Here is a 22,278-nt window from a genome sequence, read left to right as displayed (position 1 = left end):
GATCTAAAACAGTCTAGGAATTAAATGAGTGTAGAGAACTCTAGGTCAGTGTCAGCTGGTTCTGACTTACACGTTCCCAAACCTCTGGACAAAAGAATGACAAGACATTGTAGGCCTGTGTTAGATCAAATGATCCCTTAAAGAGTCCTTCATAATCACTTTGAGGAGGTAGTCATTGGTATAGACGGGGCGGCAGGATCTTTTGAAGATACCAGATTGAAAGGTTAATGTGGGTCTATTCAGGATCAGTAGGGAGAGCTGGGGGCATGTGTTTTGGAGGGTGGGGTGCTGCTTTAGACGTTGAGGTTTGCACCAGTGATCTTGGAATCTGTCTATCTGAGAGACACTGAGTGGCAGGTCGGGCTTCATGGAGTAGCTATGTTCCTGAGTCCAGAAAAAGCCTTCAGCATTTTGATTAGACGTCTCTGGGTTGTTTTTCCCCCCAGCTCCTTATGTGACGTACCTAAGTAAGGATCCCTCATCGCCATGCTCTCTGACTGATGCTCTAGACCACTTCCAAGTAGATAGCCTGGCCGAAATCATTCCCAGTGACCTGAGGAAGAGTGATCTAGCCCCTCAGCATGCTCCTCGCAACATCACCGTTGTGGCCATGGAAGGCTGCCACTCGTTTGTCATTATGGACTGGGACAAAGCCACGCCAGGAGATGTGGTAACAGGTATGTTCTAGGCAGATGCTCTGTGTTTCCATTGATCTTCAAGCAGAGAATGAACAAGTGGGTGAATGGATGGATGGATGGATTGATTGTTGGATGAATGAATGGAGATGGGTGAGTGGATGGATTGATGGTTGAATGGGTAGATGGATAGAGGGATGGATCGATATATTGTTGGATGAATGGATGAATGGTTAAATGGGTTGATGGTTAGATGAATGGGCAAATGGATAGGTGAATAAATGGGTGTCTAGATTGTTGGATAAACAGATGGGTGGATGAGTAGACTAATGAATGAATTCAGATAACATCTTTAAACAGAATTAAATGTGGACAATCAAGGAAGCTTTTTGGGGGTAGTAAAAAGAGCACTGAATGGAAATCAGAAGACCTGAATTCTTGTTCTGACGGGTTTTTATGACCTTGAGCTAGCTACTTCATCTTTCATGCCTGTAAAATATTGTGCAATTCGAACATTTATAATCCTATAAATGGCCAGGGAGTTGGAAATATTCACATGGAAGATCGGGTACTCTGGCAAGAGTGAGGAAAGGGCTTCAACTGTGCGCTATGGTGCTTCTGAATTCTCATCTGTGGGAATTGGATTTGATAGGAAAATATTCAAGGATCTTGAGTGTATGAGCCAGGCTTCATCCTATGAGTGTTTATTAGCTTATCTGACTCTGTCAAGGAGACAAGTCTATTGGGGGATGTTGTCATTATTAGCTGTTGTTAAGCTGTTTCCAACTCATGGTGATCCGTGTGTGCAAAGAAAAAGTGCTCCACAGGGCTTTCAAGGGTCTGAACATTTCAGTAACAGACTTCCAGGCCCATCTCCCAAGGAGTCTCTGCCCGGACTCAAACACCCAACCTCTTGGTAAGTACTTGAGCGCTTAACCATTTATAACCCCACCCACTGCCATTGAGCTGATTCCAATGCATGGCAAGTCTACATAGGATTTTAGAGGCTGTCAATCTTTATAGGAACAGATAGTCTCCTCTCTCTCTCCTAAGGAGTGGCTGGTGGTTTTGCACTGCCAACATTGTGGTTAGCAGTCCAGCACTTTCCCTGTAGAGCCATTAGGGCTCTTTTGCACCACCGGGGTATTCCAAAATATGAGGATCAGTGTATATTTTGTAAAAAGAGAATAGGTATCTTCCTTGAATCATCTCTTCCTCTCTCTATTGTATAAGAGAAAGGAGTATGTGTATGATTGTGTGTCTTGGGGTTTGTGTTAGTCTGGGTTAACTAGAGAAATAAATTCATAGACACTTATATGTGTATAAGAGAGAACTTTATATCAAAGAGCAATGGTACATTAAGAAAACATACCAATCCAGATCAGGTTAAGTCCATAAATCTGATATTAGCCCATATGCTTGTTACCAGTCTATAAATTCTTCTTCAGACACATGCAGCACGTGCAATGAAGCTGAATGCAGGAAGAAAGATCACAGGCCAGTGGGTGGAAAGTCTTGTGGATCCAGTGGCGGTGAAAGCATCTCCGTTCTGTCAAGGATCTCCATGTGGCTCTTTCAGCTCCAGGGCTCTAGCATAGATCCACGTGTCTTGTCCATAGGAATGTCTCACAGGGAGTGAAAAAGACAGTTGTCTTTGGTCTCCAGTTGCCTACACCAGGTCTCCATTCACCACACCTGGGACTTCTGTGCAACAGTTAATATACTGGGAGTCCTTGAACTCAGGAGGGCTGCTGGGCCCAAGGTCAAGGAAGCAGCCAACTGAGTCTTCCTTAGGGCAATGCAGGCAATCCGGCCACAACAGCAAACAGCCAGGGGGCTCACCAATAATCAGCAGCTCATGAGCTTAGCGCAGCAGGTCCGGATGAGATATCAAACTCAAGTAATGCAAGATGACAGGATCTGACAGGCTTAAGCGATGTATACACCAGTAGCATGGTGAAGCAGGTCTCAAAGGAACCTCAAGCTTTAGCAACATGATTCATGGGTTGGCTGTCCCACAGGTAGTGTAGCGCACAAGTTGAGGCAGAGAACAGCTACATCAACCCCACACTAGTCTGATCACCGCAGGCCTTGATGAACCATTTATCCATTTGCCCTCCAATCAATTGTGACCTTATTAATCCCATATGTTCCTATTGGCCAGGTTGGCACAATAAACCTATCTATCACAGGGTAGATGGTGGTGGTGGTATTTAAGGTCAGAATTTTATATATTATCTGTCACTATTATGCTAGTATAGTTAATAGAATTACGTGAGACTTTGTCTCACGTACTTTGGACTTGTCAGGAGAGACCAGTCCCTGGGGAAGGACACGATGCTTGGTAAAGTAGAGGGGAAGCAGGCAAAAGGAAGACCCTTAACAAGATGGACGGACACAGTGGCTGCAATGAGGGGCTCAAACATAACAATTGTGAAACTGGCACAGGACCAGACCATATTTTGTTGTGTCATACATAGGGTCACTCTGAGTCAGAACCAACTTCGTCAGCACCTAACAACTACATAAAAAATTATATAATTCTGAATTTCTAGTGCTTTTTTTCTTTTTTTCCCTAGTGCTTTTATTTTACATTTACAACTTTATCTCTTAGAATTAGAAAAAAACCTCTAATAACAGTCAAAGAGCAGCTTCTCTTATGGGGTTTGACCACTGCTTAAGAAGTAGGACTCATGACATAGGGAAGGAGGCCCTAAAGAGTCTACAGAGGTGGTAAGAGGACAAGGAGCGGGAAATGTGTCTCTTCAATGGAAATTAGAAGTGCTTGTCTGAATGTGCTCGACAGGCCCTTTCCTGTGAAGTCCAGTATCTTCCCAATAGAAAACAAACAAATATATATCTTTTTATTAATTGAACAGTATCTCAAAGCATGGACACATGTGTGCTCGCAAACAAACACACACACACAGAAATAACTGCAGGCCTTATTTTAAGCTACTAGGCTTTTGATCAGCTACATAATATACATTCTTCACGTAACTACGCCAGGACTCTGAGATCCCCGGGGCTTTCATGAAACACTGACAAGGGAGAGTTGCTTGGCTACAAGGAGGCACCACGGGGCCAGTGCAGTGAGGACCAAGCCCTGCTAGAATTCACCTCCCACATCCGTGTCTCTGGAACTTAATTCAGGTGAAATCCTCTATCAATCTGTAGAGGCAGTGCTTCTGGGGGACACATGTGAGGCACTTGACTCCCTTGAAGAGTTTGAGTCTCAGAAACCCACAGGGGTGGTTCTACCCTGTCCTACCAGTCAAATTGACTCAATGGCACACTAACCACCAGTGCCCAGGACATTCCCATGGATATCATAGACACTGGCCCTCCTATCTCAAGTTGAACCATGCTGCTGCTGATGGAACATTCCAGTGCATGGCAAACCCGAGGGGGAAGGAGAAAATCTTCTTTCATGAGGGAATCAACTACTCATTCTCTTACCTGCTGAACTAAGATGCCAAATGGATCTACGAGAGAGCTTCAGAATGCTCATGGCAAAGCCCCATTACCTTCTAATCCCATATTGCATGGACCTTTTTGAAACTCACTCATTTGTGTGGTTGTTTTTAGTTACCATTGAGTCAGCCTACATATATAATAATTTCATATACAATAGAATTGGACTGTGGTGATTCATAGGGGTGTCTTTTATCATTTTATTGGGGTTCATACAACTCTTTCACAATCCATCCATCCATCCATCCATCCATCCATCCATCCATCCATCCATCCATCCATCCATTGTGTGGAGCTCATTTGTACATTGGTTGCCATTATCATTTTCAAAACATTTTCTGTCTATTGAACCCTTGGTATCAGTTCCTCATCCCCCCCTCCACCCTGCCTCCCTCATGAACCCTTGATAATTTATTAATTTTTTTTCATGTCTTACACTGACAAATGTATCCTTTCACCCATTTTTCTGTTGTCCATCCCTCTGGGAGGGGGTTATATGTAGATCATTGTGATTGATTCCTCCTTTCTCCCTCCACTTTCCTCTTATCTTCCTGACATTGGTCCTGAGGGATTTATCTGTCCTGGATTCCCTGTGTTTCCAGCTCTTATCTGTACCAATGCACATGCTCTGGTCTAGTTGTATTTCTTAGTTAGAATTGGGATCATGATAGTGGGGTAGGGGAGGAAGCATTAAAGAATTAGAGGGAAGTTTAGATGTTTCATTGGTGCTCTACTGCACTCTGACTGGCTCGTCTCCTCCCCACGACCCTCTGTAAAGGGATGTCCAGTTTCTACAAATGGGCCTTGGGTCTCCATTCTGCATTTCCCCTCATTCACAATGATACGATTTTTTTGTTCTGGGTATTTGGTGCCTGATACCTGATTCTATCGGCACCTCATGATCACAGAGGCTGGTATGCTTCTTCCATGTGGGCTTTGCTGCTTCTCAGCTAGATGACTGCTTGTTTATCTTCAAGCCTTTAAGATCCCAGGTGCTATATCTTTGTGTGTGTGTGTGTGTGTGTGTGTGTGTGTGTGTGTGTGGCTCTTTGGATCAGATCCAGGTGCTATATCTTTTGATAGCTGGGCACCATCAGCTTTCTTCACCATATTTGCTTATGCACCCATTTTGTCTTCCGCGATTGTGTCAGAAAGGTGAGCACCACAGAATATCAGGTTATTAGAACAAAGTGTTCTTGGATTGAGGGAGCGCTTGATTAAGGGCCCAATGTCCATCTGCTACCTTAATACTAACCTACAAATACATGTACATATATCTATTTCCCTATCATCATATGTAAACATATTTACACATGTACATGCCTGTATTTAGACCTCTATAAATGCCCTGTGCCTCCATTTATAGGACTTTCATTGGCTGATTCTCAGAAATAGCTCCCCTGATCTTTCTTTATACTCCATCTTTGTCTGGAAGCTCCACTGAACCTGTTCAGCATCATAGCAACCCACAAGCCTCCCTAAATAGAAGGTCCCCTTATCAGAATCCACCAGCAGGGCATTTAGAATCTGGTAGCTGTGGGATATGTTGCGTGCTGTGCCAAGTTTTCATTTGTTGGCCTTTCTTTCCCACGTAGTCAAGTCAATGCATAACAAGGCGGGGTTCAAACAAAAGGTGCTCCTGCAGATCAGACCCACAGGAAAGCACATTGTCAAAACCGTGGAGTCCTCCAAATGCAGACAGACACAAATTTAAGCAGGAAACAATCCAGGCATCAGAATCCAGTCATTAACTGGTGGAACCTACCGGCTCAAGAGGATGAGCTATACTGCCTGCTCCTCAGGGGCTAGGCTCTACAGGGCACACTTTGGAGCCTGGGGACAGCCTTGTGTTTGCGCATCACTCCTATATGCAACCTTCCTACCCAGCATGTCTAGTTACAACTTTCTCATCATAAAAGTGAGAGAGAATCCTGTGGAGATAGCACAACACACTACAGAGTATGTGAGCTATCTGTTGGAAAACCAGTAAGAATGACTGTCCTTAATGCCTGTTCTATGTGGAAAGGGCTTCAAAGCCCCCTCCTTTTGGCTTCCGTTGCTTTCATGTTCCACCATCCCACTCCATAGAGTGACCCTAATCTAATTTTTCACTCTTTTGTGTCATCAAAATAGCTCTTGGCCAGGTAACAACATTAATCAATAAAGTCGTTTACCATTTAGATGCATTTGATCTGCTGATGTTCTCCTGCTGCTTGTCTTTACCCAGAAAGCTTTCAGTCCCCATTGGAAACTTGCCATCTTTGACCCACCTCAATGTTAACAACACTTGTTCATGGATCCTCTTCCAGAGCCTCTGTCCCAAAGCTGGGTCTCTCATGCTGTCTCATCCCCATCCTTCTCCCCATGGGTTGTGCCTTGCATGGGATTTGCCTCCTCGATGCCCATGGGTTCTTCCTTATTTCCATTGGCAGGTTACCTGGTCTACAGCGCATCCTATGAAGACTTCATCAGGAACAAGTGGTCCACTCAATCTTCATCGGTGACTCATTTGCCCATCGAGAACCTGAAGCCAAACACAAGGTATGAGGTGTCAATTGCTTGGAAACCAAACAATGTTTGTGTGGCCACAGACTGACTTAGTTTGAAAATGAGGGGATTGCTCAACATGTATTTCTGATTTATTTTAAGTTCTTTCTTACAGAATATCAAAGTATGCTTACTGTATCCCAACCATTTTTCCTAGGAGAAAATTGCTGCCTGTATTGTAAGGACAGGCTATTATGTTTATACAGGCATTCCCTAGGTTGTGAACATTCACCTTATAGACAGCTCCTCTCTGCCCTTTAATGGTATTGGGAACTTGCCCTCCTCACTCTGAAACAATGGAACGAAGCCCTACTCCCAACAGACTCTTCATCACGATCACCTTCATGAGTTGCCTAGGCAGCTTCTAAATCATTGAGCAGGCCTCCAGTCTTTCCTTGCACTGAAGTAAGCTCAGTGTATGCCCCTGGTGTGACTAGCCTATGACGTTTTAAGACACAATTATGAACAGATCTCTTTCACACCCTTGGGACTGCCTCTGCTTTGTTTCATGAGACCCAGAGACCACATGCTAACTTCCATTTGGGAAGGAAAGGTTGTTAACTAGGTTGAAAGAACATCGATTGATTTTCAGTCACCCAACTAGTGACACTAAGTGGCAACACTTTTATGTATAATATTAATGGGATTTTTAAAAACCCATGGCCTTCTAGTCGATTCTTACTCCTGGTGACCCCTGAAGACACAGTGGAACTGCTCTCTGTGGTTTCTGAAAGGATCAGTCTTTGTGCGAACTGACAGCATCCTCTTTCTCTTGTAGAGCAGCTGATTGACTTGATTTAATGACCTTGCGTCCCAGTGCTTAACCCACAGAGTCACTGGTGCAGCTTAATAAGGAGCCTGGGTATTGCTAACCACAGGTGTGCAGTTCAAATTCACCAGCCACTCTTAAGGGGAGAGTTGAGGCTCTCCAAACCTGTACAGATTTACAGTTGGGATCAACTTGATGACTGTGGATTTCTTTTAAGCATTCTAATTAGCTCGATAATGAAATGGAAGACTAGAAAAAATGCTGTATTTAAATTGTTATGTTGATGAGGACTCGTGAAAGTATGATAGACATACAGGAGAACAAACAAATCTTTCTTGGAAGAAATGCAACCAGAATGCTCCTTGGAATGGAGGATGAAGAGACTTTATCTCGCGTACTTCAGACATGCAATTAGGAGAGACAAGTCTCTAGTTCCATTAGGATTCCATCCTTAGTACAGTTGAGGGGCAGCAAGAAGAAGAAAGAATGATACCCAATGATAGATTGACTCAGTGGCGGAAACAGTGGGCTCTGACATAATGAAGATTGTGGGCATGATGTACATAGTCTTGTTATGTAGGAACCAGCTCGTTGACCCCTAATAGCAACAACACCATTGTGATGAGCTGACACTTAAACTCCAAGAAGTCCATTTCATGCCACTTAAGAAAGATGTATGGTAGCCCTTCATATAGGTTAAAAATATGTCTGCCTACACTGAGCAGTGGCCTGCTGGCTGGAGTGTCATTCATTTTTCGCCCTGAGTGGGCAGTATGCAATGCTTGTTCCTAGAGTTACAAACAGGATTAATGCTCATGTCTTCTCATACAGTCTGGTTTGGGTGTTAATGATCACCAGGAAAGCTCCCTTGGAGAGGAACATAGGCAAGGTTCCAGCACATGAGGGTCGAGCAGTGGTATACTACTACCCCCCAGAGGCCTGTGTTATCAGTGTCCTCACGATCCAGGTGCTAGGTTCTGCCACTAGCGAAATGTGGAGATGAAATTGTTGTAGGCCCCTTCCTTCTCCTCCTCTTCCTCCTTTCATGTCTATCTATATAAGATAGGCAAGATAAATAATCCCAAGAAGAAAATAATGGAACCAACAGTTCTTGGGGGACAGGGGAGACAGGAAGGTGGGGGAAAGGGAGGGGGAAGCCAAAAAAACCCCAGGGACAAGGGAACAACAAGTGGTCTAAATTTGATGGTAAGGAGGGCGTAGAATGCCTGGTGGGTTTAGATCAAATGCAATGTAGCCAAGGGAAATTACTGAGAGCTGAATGAAGGTCGAACATGATAGTGGGACAGGAGGAAAGTAAAAGGAAATAGAAGAAAGAGCTAGAAGGTAAAAGGCATTTATAGAGCTATAAATATAGGCATGTACATAAGTAAATATATTAATATATAACAATAAGGATATAGGCCCATATACATATATTTATATATCAAGTATTAAGGAAGCAGATGGGCATTGGGCCTCTACTCAAGTAGTCCCTTAATGCAAGAACACTTTGTTCCAATAACCTGGCATTCTGTGGTGCTCACCTTACTGACATGATCGCTGAAGACAAAATGGGTGCATAAGCAAATGTGGTGAAGAAAGCTGATGGTACCCGGCTATTACAAGATTTAGTATCTGGGGTCTTAAAGGCTTGAAGTTAAACAAGTGGCCATTTATCAGGGATGCAACAAAGCCCACATAGAAGAAGCACACCAGCCTGAGTGCTCTCAAGGTGTCAATGGCATCAGAAGACCCCAAACAAGCATATTGATGTGAACGAGGGGGATTGGAGTGGTTACTCAAAGCCCATCTGTAGACAATTGGACATGCCCTGACAGAAGGGTCACAAGGGAGGTTCAAGTCAGCCAGAGTGCAGTATAGCACTAACTAAACACACAACATTCCTCCAATTCTTTAATGCCCCTCCCCCCACTATCATGACCCCAGTTCTACTTCACAAACCCAGCTAGACTGAAGCATGTACACCAGTACAGATAAGAACTGTCAACACACAGAATCCAGGAAAGATACTGCCCTTCCCCTCCCCAGGAACAGTAATGGGAGTAGAGATACGATGAGGTTAGGAGGAAGGTGGGTGGAGAAGGGGGAGAAATGGGGCACCGATCACAAGGTTGAGGTATTAAAAAACCCCACGCCCAGCGGGACAACCAGCAGGAACATGGATGAAAGGAGACAGTGGATGGTGTAAGACATGCAAACAATAATAATTTATAATTTAATCAAGGGTTCACAAGAGTGGGAGGGAGGGAGGGGAGAGAGGGGAAAAATAGGAGCTGATACCAAGAGCTAAAGTAGAAAGGAAATGTTTGATTGCAACATATGTACAAATGTGCTTGATACAACTGATGTATGGATTGTGTTAAGAGTTGTAAGAGCCCCCAGTAAAATGATTTTTTTAAAGGCCAGATTTGTGGCAGATGGGGGACTGGTCATTTTTAACTGGAGTAGAAAGTCTCATTTTTCTCCCATGATGCAGCTGGGGCATTCAGACTGCCGATCCAACTCCTAATCCTCTACCCTGCCAGAGTCCTAGTTGCTACAGAAAAAGCTCTTCGGGTGGAGCTTTCAGGGAGCTCTGAGCAACTCGATTTGAGTTCATGCACTGAGTGGTGTCACCTGAGAAGGTTCTCTCTGGTCACAGTGAACTTTTTTGTAAAAGCAGTTTCGCTAGAAGCTTGTTTTTTGTGTGTGTGATGGCCAATTTAAGAGAACAGCATGTGGCTATTTCCTGAAATTTTGTTTCCTGCTCAGGAAAAATGCTGCAGAAACTTCGGTGATGTTGAACATAGCTTATAAGGACACCACAATGGGAAAAACTCAAGTGTATGAGTGCTTTTCTTGTTTCCAAAAAGGCAAAATGTCGATTGATGACAAGCCTCCTTCTGGACACCCATCAAATTCCCGAACAGATGAAAATGTTCACAAAATTCGTGTACTTGTGCTCAAATACACAATCTCAATCAAGGTTTCTATTTAGGGTTCTGAAAAGATTGTGACCCCAAAGGCCTGATTTGTGGCAGGCGGGGGACTGGTTTTGCCACCATGACATTGCACCTTTCACACAGCCATCTCAGTGTGCCAGTTTTGGGCAAACATCAGCATGTCTTTCTTGCTCCACGCACCTTATTAACCTGATCTCACTCTGTGTGACTTCTTTTTGTTTCCTCAAATGAAGAGAGACATGAAAGGACAGTGATTTGACAACGTAGAATAGGTGAAGAAGAAAGAAACGAGGGAGGCTCTATCAGCCATCCTAACAGATGAGTTTTAAAAATGTTTCCAAGAATGGAATTACAGATTTGACAAATGTATTAAGTGTAATGAAGAGCACTTTTAAGGTTGTTTTCTAAAAAAAATTAAATACATAGCCTTGGAAAAAAAATCAGTTTTGTGGGGTACCCCCTCGTAGAACATGTGGAGTCCCGGGTGTGAAGGGAAGACAGAAGATTAAGCATAGAGGTAGTGGGTTGCAACCCTGAAGCTGGTCTCGTCTTTTTCTATCCACCTTTTGCCTTTCAGCTTATAAGATGGAAAAGTAAGATGACTCCCCACCTACTTGGCTAGGAATCGGCCCAGGGAAGTACTGCCTTGCACATTCTCTGCTCCAAGCCAAAGTCTAATCCTCAACAAACCCTTCTTTCTGCAAGCCTCCACCACTTCCCCTTCTTGGACTTACTGCTCTTTCTTTAGGCTTGCTGCCATCCTCTCTGCCAACCATGAGTTGCTCCATGACTGGGTCAGATATCCTACTGTCTTCCATGGCCTGGCATGATCAGAATTGGGTCACTGGGCATGGGTCTCAGGGGACCTCTAGGTCAATAAGCACAACATAGACACACAAAGACAATGTTCTACATTTTATTTGGTTAGTAGTCACTGAGATCTTAAAAGTGAGGGAGAAGCCATGGAAGGTGTAACTATTGGTCTCTCTCTGACTGGAGGAAATAAATGTGATGAAAATCAAAGGTATAAGCAAGCAGTGAATCCACAGGGCCAATGAACCATTTGACCCTCAGCTTCCACTACCTTGAGACCAGAACTAGATGGTGACCAGCTACCCCTACTGATTGCTCTGATCGGGATCACAATAAAAGGTTCTGGCTATGTGGGGGAAAAATGTGGACCCAAACTAAAAAAAAAAAACCCAAAAAACAAAAACCATTTTTCTGATATGATAGAAACTATTGGAGCCTGAGGAGATGCCCTGCCAAAAGCCTTCAAACCTGAAACTGAATACCTTCCCTCCCCCAGTGTGTAAGTCCGAGGAGACTAGAGAAACAAATTCATTGACAGTCATATATGTGTAAAAGACTATATCGAAGAGCAATTGTATATTAAGAAACATCCCAACCCAGTCCAGATCAAGTCCATAGGTCTTGTAGTAGCCCATATGTCCGATACTAATCCATAAATTCCTCTCTGGACTCACAAAGCCATGCAATGATGCCAAATACAGGAAGATCACAGGCCAGTGGGTGCAAAGTCTCTTAGATCCAGTGGCAGTGGAAGCATCTCAGTGCTGGCATGGGTCTTCACATGAATCCTCCAGATCCAGGGCTCTAGGTCCATCAGCTCCATGTGGCTTGTCAACAGGAATGTGAGGCAAAGAGTGTGTCCTCCCTCCAGAGAGGAAGACAGGAGTTCCCAGAATCCTCAGAAGGCCATGGCCACACAGAGGCCTCATTGGCTCTGACCTGATTGACAGACTAGACTCCACCTCTTCACTCAAGTTGACAGGAGATTATGTACCTTCCACACCCAGAGATCAATTTTGGCCATATTACAGGTATATGCGGTGAAGAGTAGCACCAGGGAAGAGCACGCTTCCGAGAACAATCAACCATACAAGCCCCAAAGGGCAGCATTGTCCCCCAAACACAGCTCAGGAGGCAGGAAGGGGCTGTGTATCTGTTGTTGAATAGAAAATGGATTTGCTTTGCAAATTTCCAGCCAAACCGTAATAAGAAGAGTGTTTTTGGTCTTATTTTTAAAAAATTTGGATTGTATTTGGTAGAGTGTTTCAACTCCAAGCCTTCCTCTTGGACTGCGGCAGAGCTTTAGCAGGAGCTAGTTCCTAGCAAGGAGGGGTCAGAGGAACAGCTGATCAGAGAGGCAACTAGAGAGAGCTTTGCAGATGGGGTAATCCTTGGGGTGAGAAGTCCCACATGCATGTCCACACCTCTCTGTTCCCTGGTGCTCCCTGTCAATGCTGTTTTTTCATGTAATTGATTTTGAGAAGTCAACCCCAAATGGAAAAGGTCAGGAAAATATGAAGAGGTACCGATGACCTGTGTTGTTTTTAACAAGTAAAAATAAGACTCAAGGATTGATACCCAGTATTCGTTGACTCATTTTGGAATCTGTCTCCTGATCCAGAAAGTTTGAAAATTGTCCCTATCAAAACCCTTTTTCTTCTTCTTCTTCTTCTACTTTCAGGTATTATTTCAAAGTTCAAGCCAAAAACCCTCACGGCTATGGGCCTGTCAGCCCCTCCGTCTCCTTCGTTACAGAATCAGGTACGGACGACTTCCGTTCTCGTTGGCACTCTCGTTTCTGAGACACCAAGGGACGAATCTAGACGAGGGGTCGTCAGCAAACTGCGGCTGTCGAGCCACACGTGGCTCTTCTGAGACGCACATCGACTCTGACGTAAAATTGAAGATGCAAATATATCCATGTCCAGGGCGTGGTGATGCCATTTATTTATAAAATTACATCTATTGTAACTCTTGAGTAATTTTTAAATTGCTGTGAGGGACAGGATTGGCTCTTCGATCTCTAAAGTTTGCCAACCCCTGATCGACAATAAGGACTCCTGTCCAGCAAATGTGAAAGATGTTAAATTCTCACTTCTCACTTAAAAGGCGGATACCGGATTGCCCGTTACAAACCAGGCATCCTTTTCTTTCTCCTATGTGAAAACATGCAAAATAACATTAAAAGTAGGCTTGACTGGAGCTACCTAGTAGAGGAGATGGGTTAACGCCAACAAAAGGGGGGAGGGGTTAGTTTTCAGCAAAGAACAAATTTGGATGGATCTGTGAAAAGCTTGGTTACAGACTTGTTTTATTTTGTTGTTGTTCAGTAAATAGCTGAAATGCAGTGGCTTCTCCAATAAACGAAGTCCCTGAGGTACGGCCCTTATAGGAGGCAGGGTGGCTGGACTTGCTGTTGATGATTGAGCTAGACATATTGGTCACAGCAGTAACACTCAGAGGATTCCCTGTGGGTGCTGGTGTTCAGAAACCATGCTGGGACCTGACCTGCAACTGGCTCCCAACTCATGGCAAAAGGAAACCAACCTAGTCCTGCACGGTTGGGGATGGACCCATTGGATCCAGAGGTTTTCTTTGGCTGCTTTTCAGAAGCAGATCTCCAGGCCTTTCTTCCTACTCCATTGAAGTCTGGAAGCACCACGGAATCCTCTTCAGCACCACAGCAGTTCACAAACGTCCGCTGAGAGATGGTGGTGGCTGTGCATGAGACCCCAAACCAGTCCCCTTGAGTCCATTCTGACTCATAGCTTCCCTATAAAAAAACCAAACAGCCTTCGAGTTGATGCCGACTCATACTGACCCTATAGGACAGAGTAGAACTGCTTCTGTGAGTTTCTGAGACTATAATTTTACAGGAGTAGAAAGCTCCATCTTTCTCCCCAGGATGGGCTGGTGGTTTTGAATTGCTGACCTTGCAGTTAGCGGCCCTTTGTGTAACCTCTATGCCACCATGGCATTCAAGCTCCCCTATAGACAGAGTAAGACCATTCCCTATGATTTCCAAGGCTGTAAATCCTTACAGGAGCAGACGACCTCATCTTCCTCCTGAAGATCGGCTGGTGGGTTGGAACCAGATGACTTTTTTGTTAACATTCCCGTGCTTCGCTCACTGGGCCAACAGGCCTCACTCAATCATCTGGAATATGTTCCTGATAGCATCTGGGGTCTTAAAGGCTTGTCTTCAAACAAGCAGCCATCCCAGTGAGGAGTCAATGAGGTCCTCATGGAAGAGGCACACCAGCTTGTGTTATCCAAGGATTGTAAATAATATAATTCCAATCTGAAGAAGGGAATGATACTGGAACTTACATTGTGAACACCCAATTTGTAGAAGGCTTTGGAGGACAAGGGCAGTGGGAGCCTACAATTTATCTGCACAGTACCTAGCCTGATGAAGCGTCTGGCAGACCCCCTGTAGCCGCAGGCAAGGGTCCCAGGCAACTTTACTGTCAGACAGAGATCATTGTAAACTTGATTATGCTGGATCAGAATTGATCCTTGGTCAGTTGACCTCCCTCTTGACCCAACCCGAATTTGCTCTAGTTTCAAGTATTTCTTACTTGTTCCATGACAAACATTTCTTCCCTGGCTGTTAAAATATTGATGATGGTCTTTTCTTTCTTACTCAGTATTTGTATTTTTATCTTTATATGATTATTATTTTATCCTTACCCCTCCAAAAAAGAAGAAGAAGAATATGTTCCTTTGGTTTGTGATCTGAGCAACACATGATAGAGCTGGTGCCCTGTGGCCATTCTGGGCTCAGTGACCTTGCCATACAGCAAACCAGCTGGAGGATTCAGACTAACCTGTGGCCCTAAGCCAGGCCCATTCCCTCAGCCCGGTTGAACCAGGTCTCTAACCAAAGTGGCTGCAGTTTCTACTTGGTTCTATTTCCCCTAATGTAGCATCATCTGGGAAGATTTGCCATAGGAATGGGTTTTTAAAACAATGACTCAAAATCTATTGAATTGAAATATGTGGGAAATATAATATTTTATGAAAACAATGCACTAAGACTGTAGATGAAAGACCTCATCGGTGTTTCTAACCTGTGAAATATGAGAGTCTCTTTTCTCCCTCGTGTGTGTGTGTGTGTGTGTGTGTGTGTGTGTGTGTGTGAGAGAGAGAGAGAGAGAGAGAGAGAGAGAGAGAGAGAGAGAGAGAGAGAGAAACAGCCATGGTCGGTGATTAATGTCAGCCTAGAGATACCTCTGTGCTGATGGCCGCATTTTCCAAACATAAGATGGATCTATGGCAACTACTAAACTTCATTTGATCAAAGGATCTGGAGAAATATAAGATCATTCAGACCCGAAAACATCCCAATAAACTCAGGTCTGCGATGCACCCGAGGATAGGAATGGGTCTGAATGCTTATCTGGCTCCAAAATGCAAAGTTTTGACAAGATAGCTTTCTTCCACCTAGGTGGCAGTGGGGGTACCTTCAAAAAGTGCATGAAAAAAATGAAACTAAAAGATAACGGGACCTTTTCCACCCCCTTCATGTTCTTCCCTTTTATCAAAGGCAGGCATTTTTCAAAACAGTGGGGTGATGATGTGTCATCCAATGCCAATACACAATGAAAGGGACCTACACTTTCTAGCTGCGTTTCCCCCTGCACACCAGCATTCTCAGCAGAAAATCACAACACTTGAACTCACTACCGTGGAAACAAGGGGAAAAATCTGTTCAGCCCCACACTGGTCAAGAAGCCACCACAATAAGCTGTACATGGATTTTTGACTGTGAGGGAGGCCTGGCCCCGTAACCCCTGCGCTAGTCAAGGCTGACAAGTAAATCACAAGGGAATATGACTAAAAAGAGTGTTAAGAGAATAGGGCTGGGAGACAGAACCCAAGGAGCATTATTGTTACAAATCAGTGGCAGCCTGGGTCGCTGTGATTGGCAGCACCGTCACTTTGGGCTGTTGGTGTGTAGTGATGTTATTTGTCTTCTTCTCCCTCCACAGACAACCCCCTGCTAGTCGTCAGGCCACCAGGTAAGTGCCTCGCCCGAGATCAGGTTTCTTCTGGAATATGAGCTTGCTTTGATTACTGACAAATATAAATGCTGGACCATCGGCTTTCGTTTTTAGGATTTTCTGACAAATGCTATGGTTTGGCCGCTTCCTGATGTGAAGAAAAGAAGGACCTGGGGGTCTTTTATGGGGTGGAGTGATGGTGGGGGGAGGGGCAGCCCATAGCAGCCAATAGCTAGAACAACCCATGATGGGTACCCAATAGCTATGAAGCAGACAACGCAGTTTATGCAGTCCTTTTGGATTTTTTAGATTGCTCAAAAGGTAGCAAAACACACTGTGTGCAACGTATCTTTTCTTGGTTGTCAAACACACTGATAACCCCCACTGTTTAGGCACTTTAAGGGGAGGGTGCCATGTCTCAAAACGACAGCCCTTCCAGAGTATTTTCCTTGGAGTTTCAAGCCTTTTCTTCACTCTTGGAGTTCTTAGTTGAAATGGCAAGACCTCAACTGATCAGCAGAAAGGAGTCCCCCCCCCCCATGGGACTGCAGAACCTAGAAAGGTGGGGAGAGGGAAAGAAGGTACCCATGGGGGAGATGGGAAGGCTTTCCACAGACAGACCCTGTGAGGACGCAAAGGCCCATGGATGAGTGAGATCTCCTGACACTCTGGGCAGAACTCGACTCTGCGAAGCCCCAGGGCTCAGAGAGGTGTCTTTTGTACCATCCAGGTGGTGAGCCCATCTGGATCCCATTTGCCTTCAAACATGATCCTGGCTACACCGACTGCCACGGCCGGAAGTACGTGAAGCGGACATGGTACAGGAAGTTTGTGGGCGTCGTCCTCTGTAACTCCTTGCGTTATAAGATCTACCTCAGTGATAACCTGAAAGGTAGGTCTTTGGGATGATGTGGACGATGCTTATCGTTTCAGGAGCTAATGTAACAAATGAGGTGTGTCAGAATCTGTTTGAGGCATGGACCCACCATACCTCACTGTGCCTGAAATGCCAATCATTCAGCCAGTTCTACTTGGGACAGACGAGAAAAAAAAATTCCACTGCTTCTTTAGTGATAAAACCCGAGAACTGCTAGGCAAAGGCCTGTCTGGAACCATTCATCCATGGACAATGAAAACAGGAAGTGATCAGGGACCATCCCCTCTCAGCCCCTCCACTCATACGACTTCACAGAGGCAAGCTGTAGAGTGAAAGACATTGTGTTAGAGCGAAACGCTACGTCGTTTCCGTGATGTTAGGCAGTTAAGACAAAAAGGAACCTGAAGACCATGGAAGACGAACACTATAACCACACGGTTTCTACCCAGCTGACAGTTTACCCCTCCCGTGCCACCCCAACACACACCCTTTGTCTTTTAATTAGAAAATTTAAAAACTTTCCATTGTTGGATACATATAGTAGTTAAGTTCTTCCACCGGTGGTGTCTAGTTCGTCACCGGCCGTGTTTTCTTGTTTCTTGTTATTGTTTCTTGTGTACCCCTTCCCCAGCCTCCCCATCACCATGGCAGTTTCTCTGTATTGATGCCTCTCCTAACACCCCCTCCATACTTGGCTCTCTCTGCTCTTTATCGCTCCCCCACTTTTCCGTCTCCTGCTCCACAGTCTCCAGGAGCACTAGCACAGCCATCCCCACTCACCCAGTGAAGGGAGAAGCCACTTTGTCCTACTATGTAGGGTTACTGTGAATGGAAGGTCAGCACCATGGACAGTTATGTGCACCCCCCTCCCCCCCTCCCCACACACATTCACCTTTCCTTATAAAAGAGTTGTGGATGAAAATAGGTTCTACTATTTTACATACCTTCATGCCTTTCATAAACACTCCTAATACATTCTGCAACTACCACAATTACCCAATTCTTAAAAACAAAACAACAAACAAACAAAAACAAGGAGTAAAAATATAAATCTAACACTTATAAGCTGATCCTCTCTGAGTAGTTTGTCCAGTTATTGAACATTTGCTCAGTACTTAGCATCTAAGACCTTGCTGTATGATAAATATTTTACAACACTGAACAGGTTGGCGGAAGTAACAACAATTTCCATACAAAGTAAGTATGGCACGTGGAGGTTAATTAATGTGCCGAGCACCTCCAATGTGTGTGAAACTCCTCAACACTATACCATTCTTTGGCTACTTACTGGCCCACTATGCTCCTTTGTACAGACACTTTCTACAGCATTGGAGACAGCTGGGGAAGAGGTGAAGACCACTGCCAGTTTGTGGATTCACACCTTGATGGAAGAACAGGGCCTCAGTCCTACATAGAAGCCTTGCCTCCGATCCAAGGTAATGTGGCCAAGTGCCTGATCCATTGTACTGGGGTGCAAGAAGAGGAGGACGTTCATGGCTGCAGTTTTCCATTTGCCATTTGACAATGGATGCTGGTAGCGTTTTGTATCCTCAAAAGTGAAAACCAAACCAACACTATCCTCCTGCCAGGTGCTGGGCTTAAGGTGGGCTTTGGAGGAGAAGGTTCACAAAGCGGCATATGATCTCATCTCTGCTCACAGGAGCATTCCCTGTAGCTGGGGAAAAAAATAATATGTTGAAAGTATGTAAGAGGGAGTGACTTACAGTACATATGGCAAGTGAGCAAGGTTCAGAGGTCATGAATTTCTTACCTGTGACAAACCCTGTGGCCCTGCTGTAGTCCCTAGATCATGCCTGGGAAGAGCCTCCTACTCCGGAGAACCATCACCCCAAAATGGTCATACTTATTGGGCAGGAGCAATTGCCATAAACACAATCAATCAAAGGTCTTCCATCTGAACAGAGATTGTAAGGATGCAGTTTTCCCTGTTGGTTCAGGCGCTTTTGACTCATTTCCCTTCCCTCTCTTTCCTTTTTCCTTCCAGGCTACCATCGCCAGTATCGCCAGGAACCTGTCAGCTTTGGTCAGATTGGCTTTGGAACCCCCTACTACTATGTGGGTTGGTATGAGTGTGGGGTCTCCATCCCCGGAAAGTGGTAGCCACAGGGCAATCATGCTGAGAGCTACCCTGATCTGCCCCATGGACGAACTTGCACTAGGGGCCGGGGGCAGGCGATCTGCTCTCCTGTCTGCAGGTGGCGACACTGTACATCCTGGTTATCTTCCATCTGGAACTCTTGTTTCTCTTCATGATCAGGACAACAAACAGGATTCAATCAGGACGTCTGCACCGCTTCTCCTCAGTTTTTTGTTGGCGAGAGCACATCCCCAGAGACATCAGAAATGTCCGCTACAGGGGAGGCCACTGCTCCATTGTGATTTTCAATCTTTTTTGGACACAAAATTCAGGCATTTTTGTGTCTGCAGGGAACAACACGAACATGCTAAGTTTGCCTCACGGAATGCTAAACACATTTTCTTTTCATTGCACTCCTACAAAGCTCACTGACTGTATGCTTCAGATCTCTTTGTATGCAGTAGAATGGAATGACTAAAAATACCACCAGTGCAACTGTATCCCACTTGAAGTTTATCCCATGGACTTACCCACTGCTAAGCTAAATGTATCAAATCTTATTTGTAAATTCTCAATTTTTATATATAAATATATGTATATATGCATATACATATACCTTCTTGTCTGCAAGAATATTGATTAAAATGGCTAAATTTGTAATGGTTCACTATGGATACGTGTGTGGGACTTTTTGGAACAAAAGTGCTATTTGTTAACATCTAGAAGTTTCTAGGGAAGATGTACACCGAAGTACAAAGTTATTGGACTAGGGGAGTTCCTGGAATGTTAAGATACTATCAGGGGTCTGTACCTGAACTAAACCGCACATCAGGGCAGGGTACTTTCTACTTCAGGTGGTGGTCTTTTCTTGAACTTGGAACATGCATTATGCCTTTGCGATAGCTCATATAAATGACCAACCAGTCAGGATTCCAGGTCACCGTTCTCAAGGTGGTGACTGTCCAAAGCCAGGCCCGTGTAAGTGAATCCCACTTCTGACACCAGTTGCATCACAAATGTGTCCTGTGGAAATTTCAGCCTTTCTTCCCTACTTAGCACAGACCCCAGATGCTCCGCACAGTCCCTTTCACCCATTCCTATTCACCTGGGGTCAGGTCAGCAGACACTGGCTGTTTCTATCTTTCATTTCCATTCACTTGGTATTAGGTCAGTGGTTAGCAACCTCTTCTCTATTTCTTAGGTCTGATAATTCATTGAAATAACTCATGCATCCAGGGAAAAACCTATCATTACTACACCAAGGAGAAGAAGAAACTCATAGAGCAAGGTCCAGGAGGGTGCTCAGAACAGAGTGTGCCTAGTGCCTAGTGGACACATTGACCCTCCCAAGAGTATTCACTATTAACTCTCTCCACACAAGCAGCTCCAGTGCACTTCATCTTCCTAAGCCTTTATAGCCCTCTCCCGTGGCCATCATCAATGACATCATGCCTGATGAAGCTTTGTCAGTCTTAGCCCCCAGGTGGTCTCCCTGGCCAGATGGTCTGGCCAGACCCTATTCATTGACTTTAGGAGTGGTCCAGCTCTCAAGAACCAGTAACACAAACAAGGGGGAGTTCCACACTTTGTAACCAAGTTCCCATAGTTGTTTAGATTTGTAGGTTCCAAATGGTTTACACAAGCAATAAGCCTCTCGTCTTTCTGGACTGCAGGCAAGAGAGGGTTTTCATTGAGGACAGTTGAATGGAATGTTTTCAGAGAAGATGTATTATCTATGGGCTTTGCTATCTGTGACCCCCAGGCAGCTCTATGGGATATAGGTTTTGTCTTCTTATGATTTCATGGTAAACCAAACCTGATGGAAATGAACTCGAGACAAACTCTTTCTTTTCCAACCTGAGGGCTTCACTGTTATGTAAGTGATTAATGGCAGGATGCAGTGTCGGCTCCTGCCCAAAGCCTCTGTAGTCTGTGGTGAGGTGAATCCTGGTGAACCTGATAGAATGTACCAGGAAACAAATCATGTGCTGGTGATGGTGCTATGGTGTCTCACATGTACTTCCGGCTCTACAAGAGACACCAGTGCAGGAAATGCAGGCAGCCTGCTGCCTGGGAAAGTACTAGACTTCCTTACGAGGACAGATTAGATACTCATCTCATATGTTACACACATTTCAGTTTGCAAAATAGAGTAGGAGCTTTCACATAGCTTTGGGGGTTCTTGTCCATGAAAGGGGGATTACTTTACAAGAATAACTAAAATAAAACCTTTATTTTAATATCCAGAAATGTTTCACCATAACAAGCCAGAGATAAAATCTTTAAATATAACTAACTTCTCCTGATAAACAGATGGCTTGTTTCTTTTACCCCGCCCCCCCACACCCCAGTTTCTGCTGTGTTGTCCGCTGCACCTTTTCTAGGATGCTAATGGAGAGTGAGGACGATGCCAAACGGAGGCCCTTTGGGGAGAACTAGCAGATTTCACATTTCCTGGAAATGTTTCTTTGGGTATAAAATGTGTGCACATGAGAAGAGCTACGTGGTCTACCCCGCGAGCCTGTCTTGGTGATGCGGCTGATTTGGGAAGAAATGGGGATTAGAGCTCAGCATAGACAGGCAGCCAACCTCTCCCTGTGATTCATACTTTTCATAGAATAATGGGTGTGTTTCCCACTGAAGGATTTTACGCTCACTTCATATGCTACACGGCATGCTTCCCCTGAAGAATTTAAGTCTCATTTCATGAAACATAAATAAGTCACTGGCCTTCAGTCATACAATGGTTTTTGAACCCAGCCTGGAATCTTTAGGCTGTATTGGATTGCAAAACTCTGAACTTTTATTACAAATAAATGTTTTCAACTTCAAATGGAAATTAAATACAGTCCTCGGGTGATACAGCTACCCAAACAAAAACACACACAGAAAACGAGAATCTAAACTTAGGTACTTTTATTAGCAAATACTCTGTCCAAACTGGGTTAAACCATCTTTGTAAGTCAGAACCAACTAACAGCACCTAACAATGATAGCAACAGTCGTTTAAATGAGTCTACATTTGTTGTTGTTATTAGATGCCATCAAGTAGTTTCTGATTCAGAGACCCTGTGTACAATGCTACCCTTCTACTTT

The 22,278-nt window shown here is 44.5% G+C and overlaps 1 protein-coding gene across 1 annotated transcript in view; it reads left to right on the top strand.

The window, feature by feature from the left end:
• FNDC1 (fibronectin type III domain containing 1) overlaps positions 1-19,460 on the top strand; it is a 111,972-nt gene extending 92,512 nt beyond the window's left edge. Inside the window, exons 14-20 of the mRNA XM_075554307.1 lie at positions 447-677; positions 6,542-6,650; positions 12,883-12,962; positions 16,196-16,225; positions 16,938-17,099; positions 18,398-18,520; positions 19,090-19,460. Of these exons, the coding sequence (XP_075410422.1) occupies positions 447-677; positions 6,542-6,650; positions 12,883-12,962; positions 16,196-16,225; positions 16,938-17,099; positions 18,398-18,520; positions 19,090-19,205 (851 nt within the window). The 3' untranslated portion in view covers positions 19,206-19,460. The remainder of the gene's footprint in view (positions 1-446; positions 678-6,541; positions 6,651-12,882; positions 12,963-16,195; positions 16,226-16,937; positions 17,100-18,397; positions 18,521-19,089) is intronic.
• The last annotated feature ends 2,818 nt before the right edge of the window (positions 19,461-22,278 follow it).

This window comes from Tenrec ecaudatus, chromosome 7, assembly GCF_050624435.1.
Source record: "Tenrec ecaudatus isolate mTenEca1 chromosome 7, mTenEca1.hap1, whole genome shotgun sequence".
NCBI lineage: Eukaryota > Metazoa > Chordata > Mammalia > Afrosoricida > Tenrecidae > Tenrec > Tenrec ecaudatus.
The sequence above is the reverse complement of the archived record's forward strand: the minus strand, read 5'-3'. Positions and strand labels throughout refer to the sequence as shown.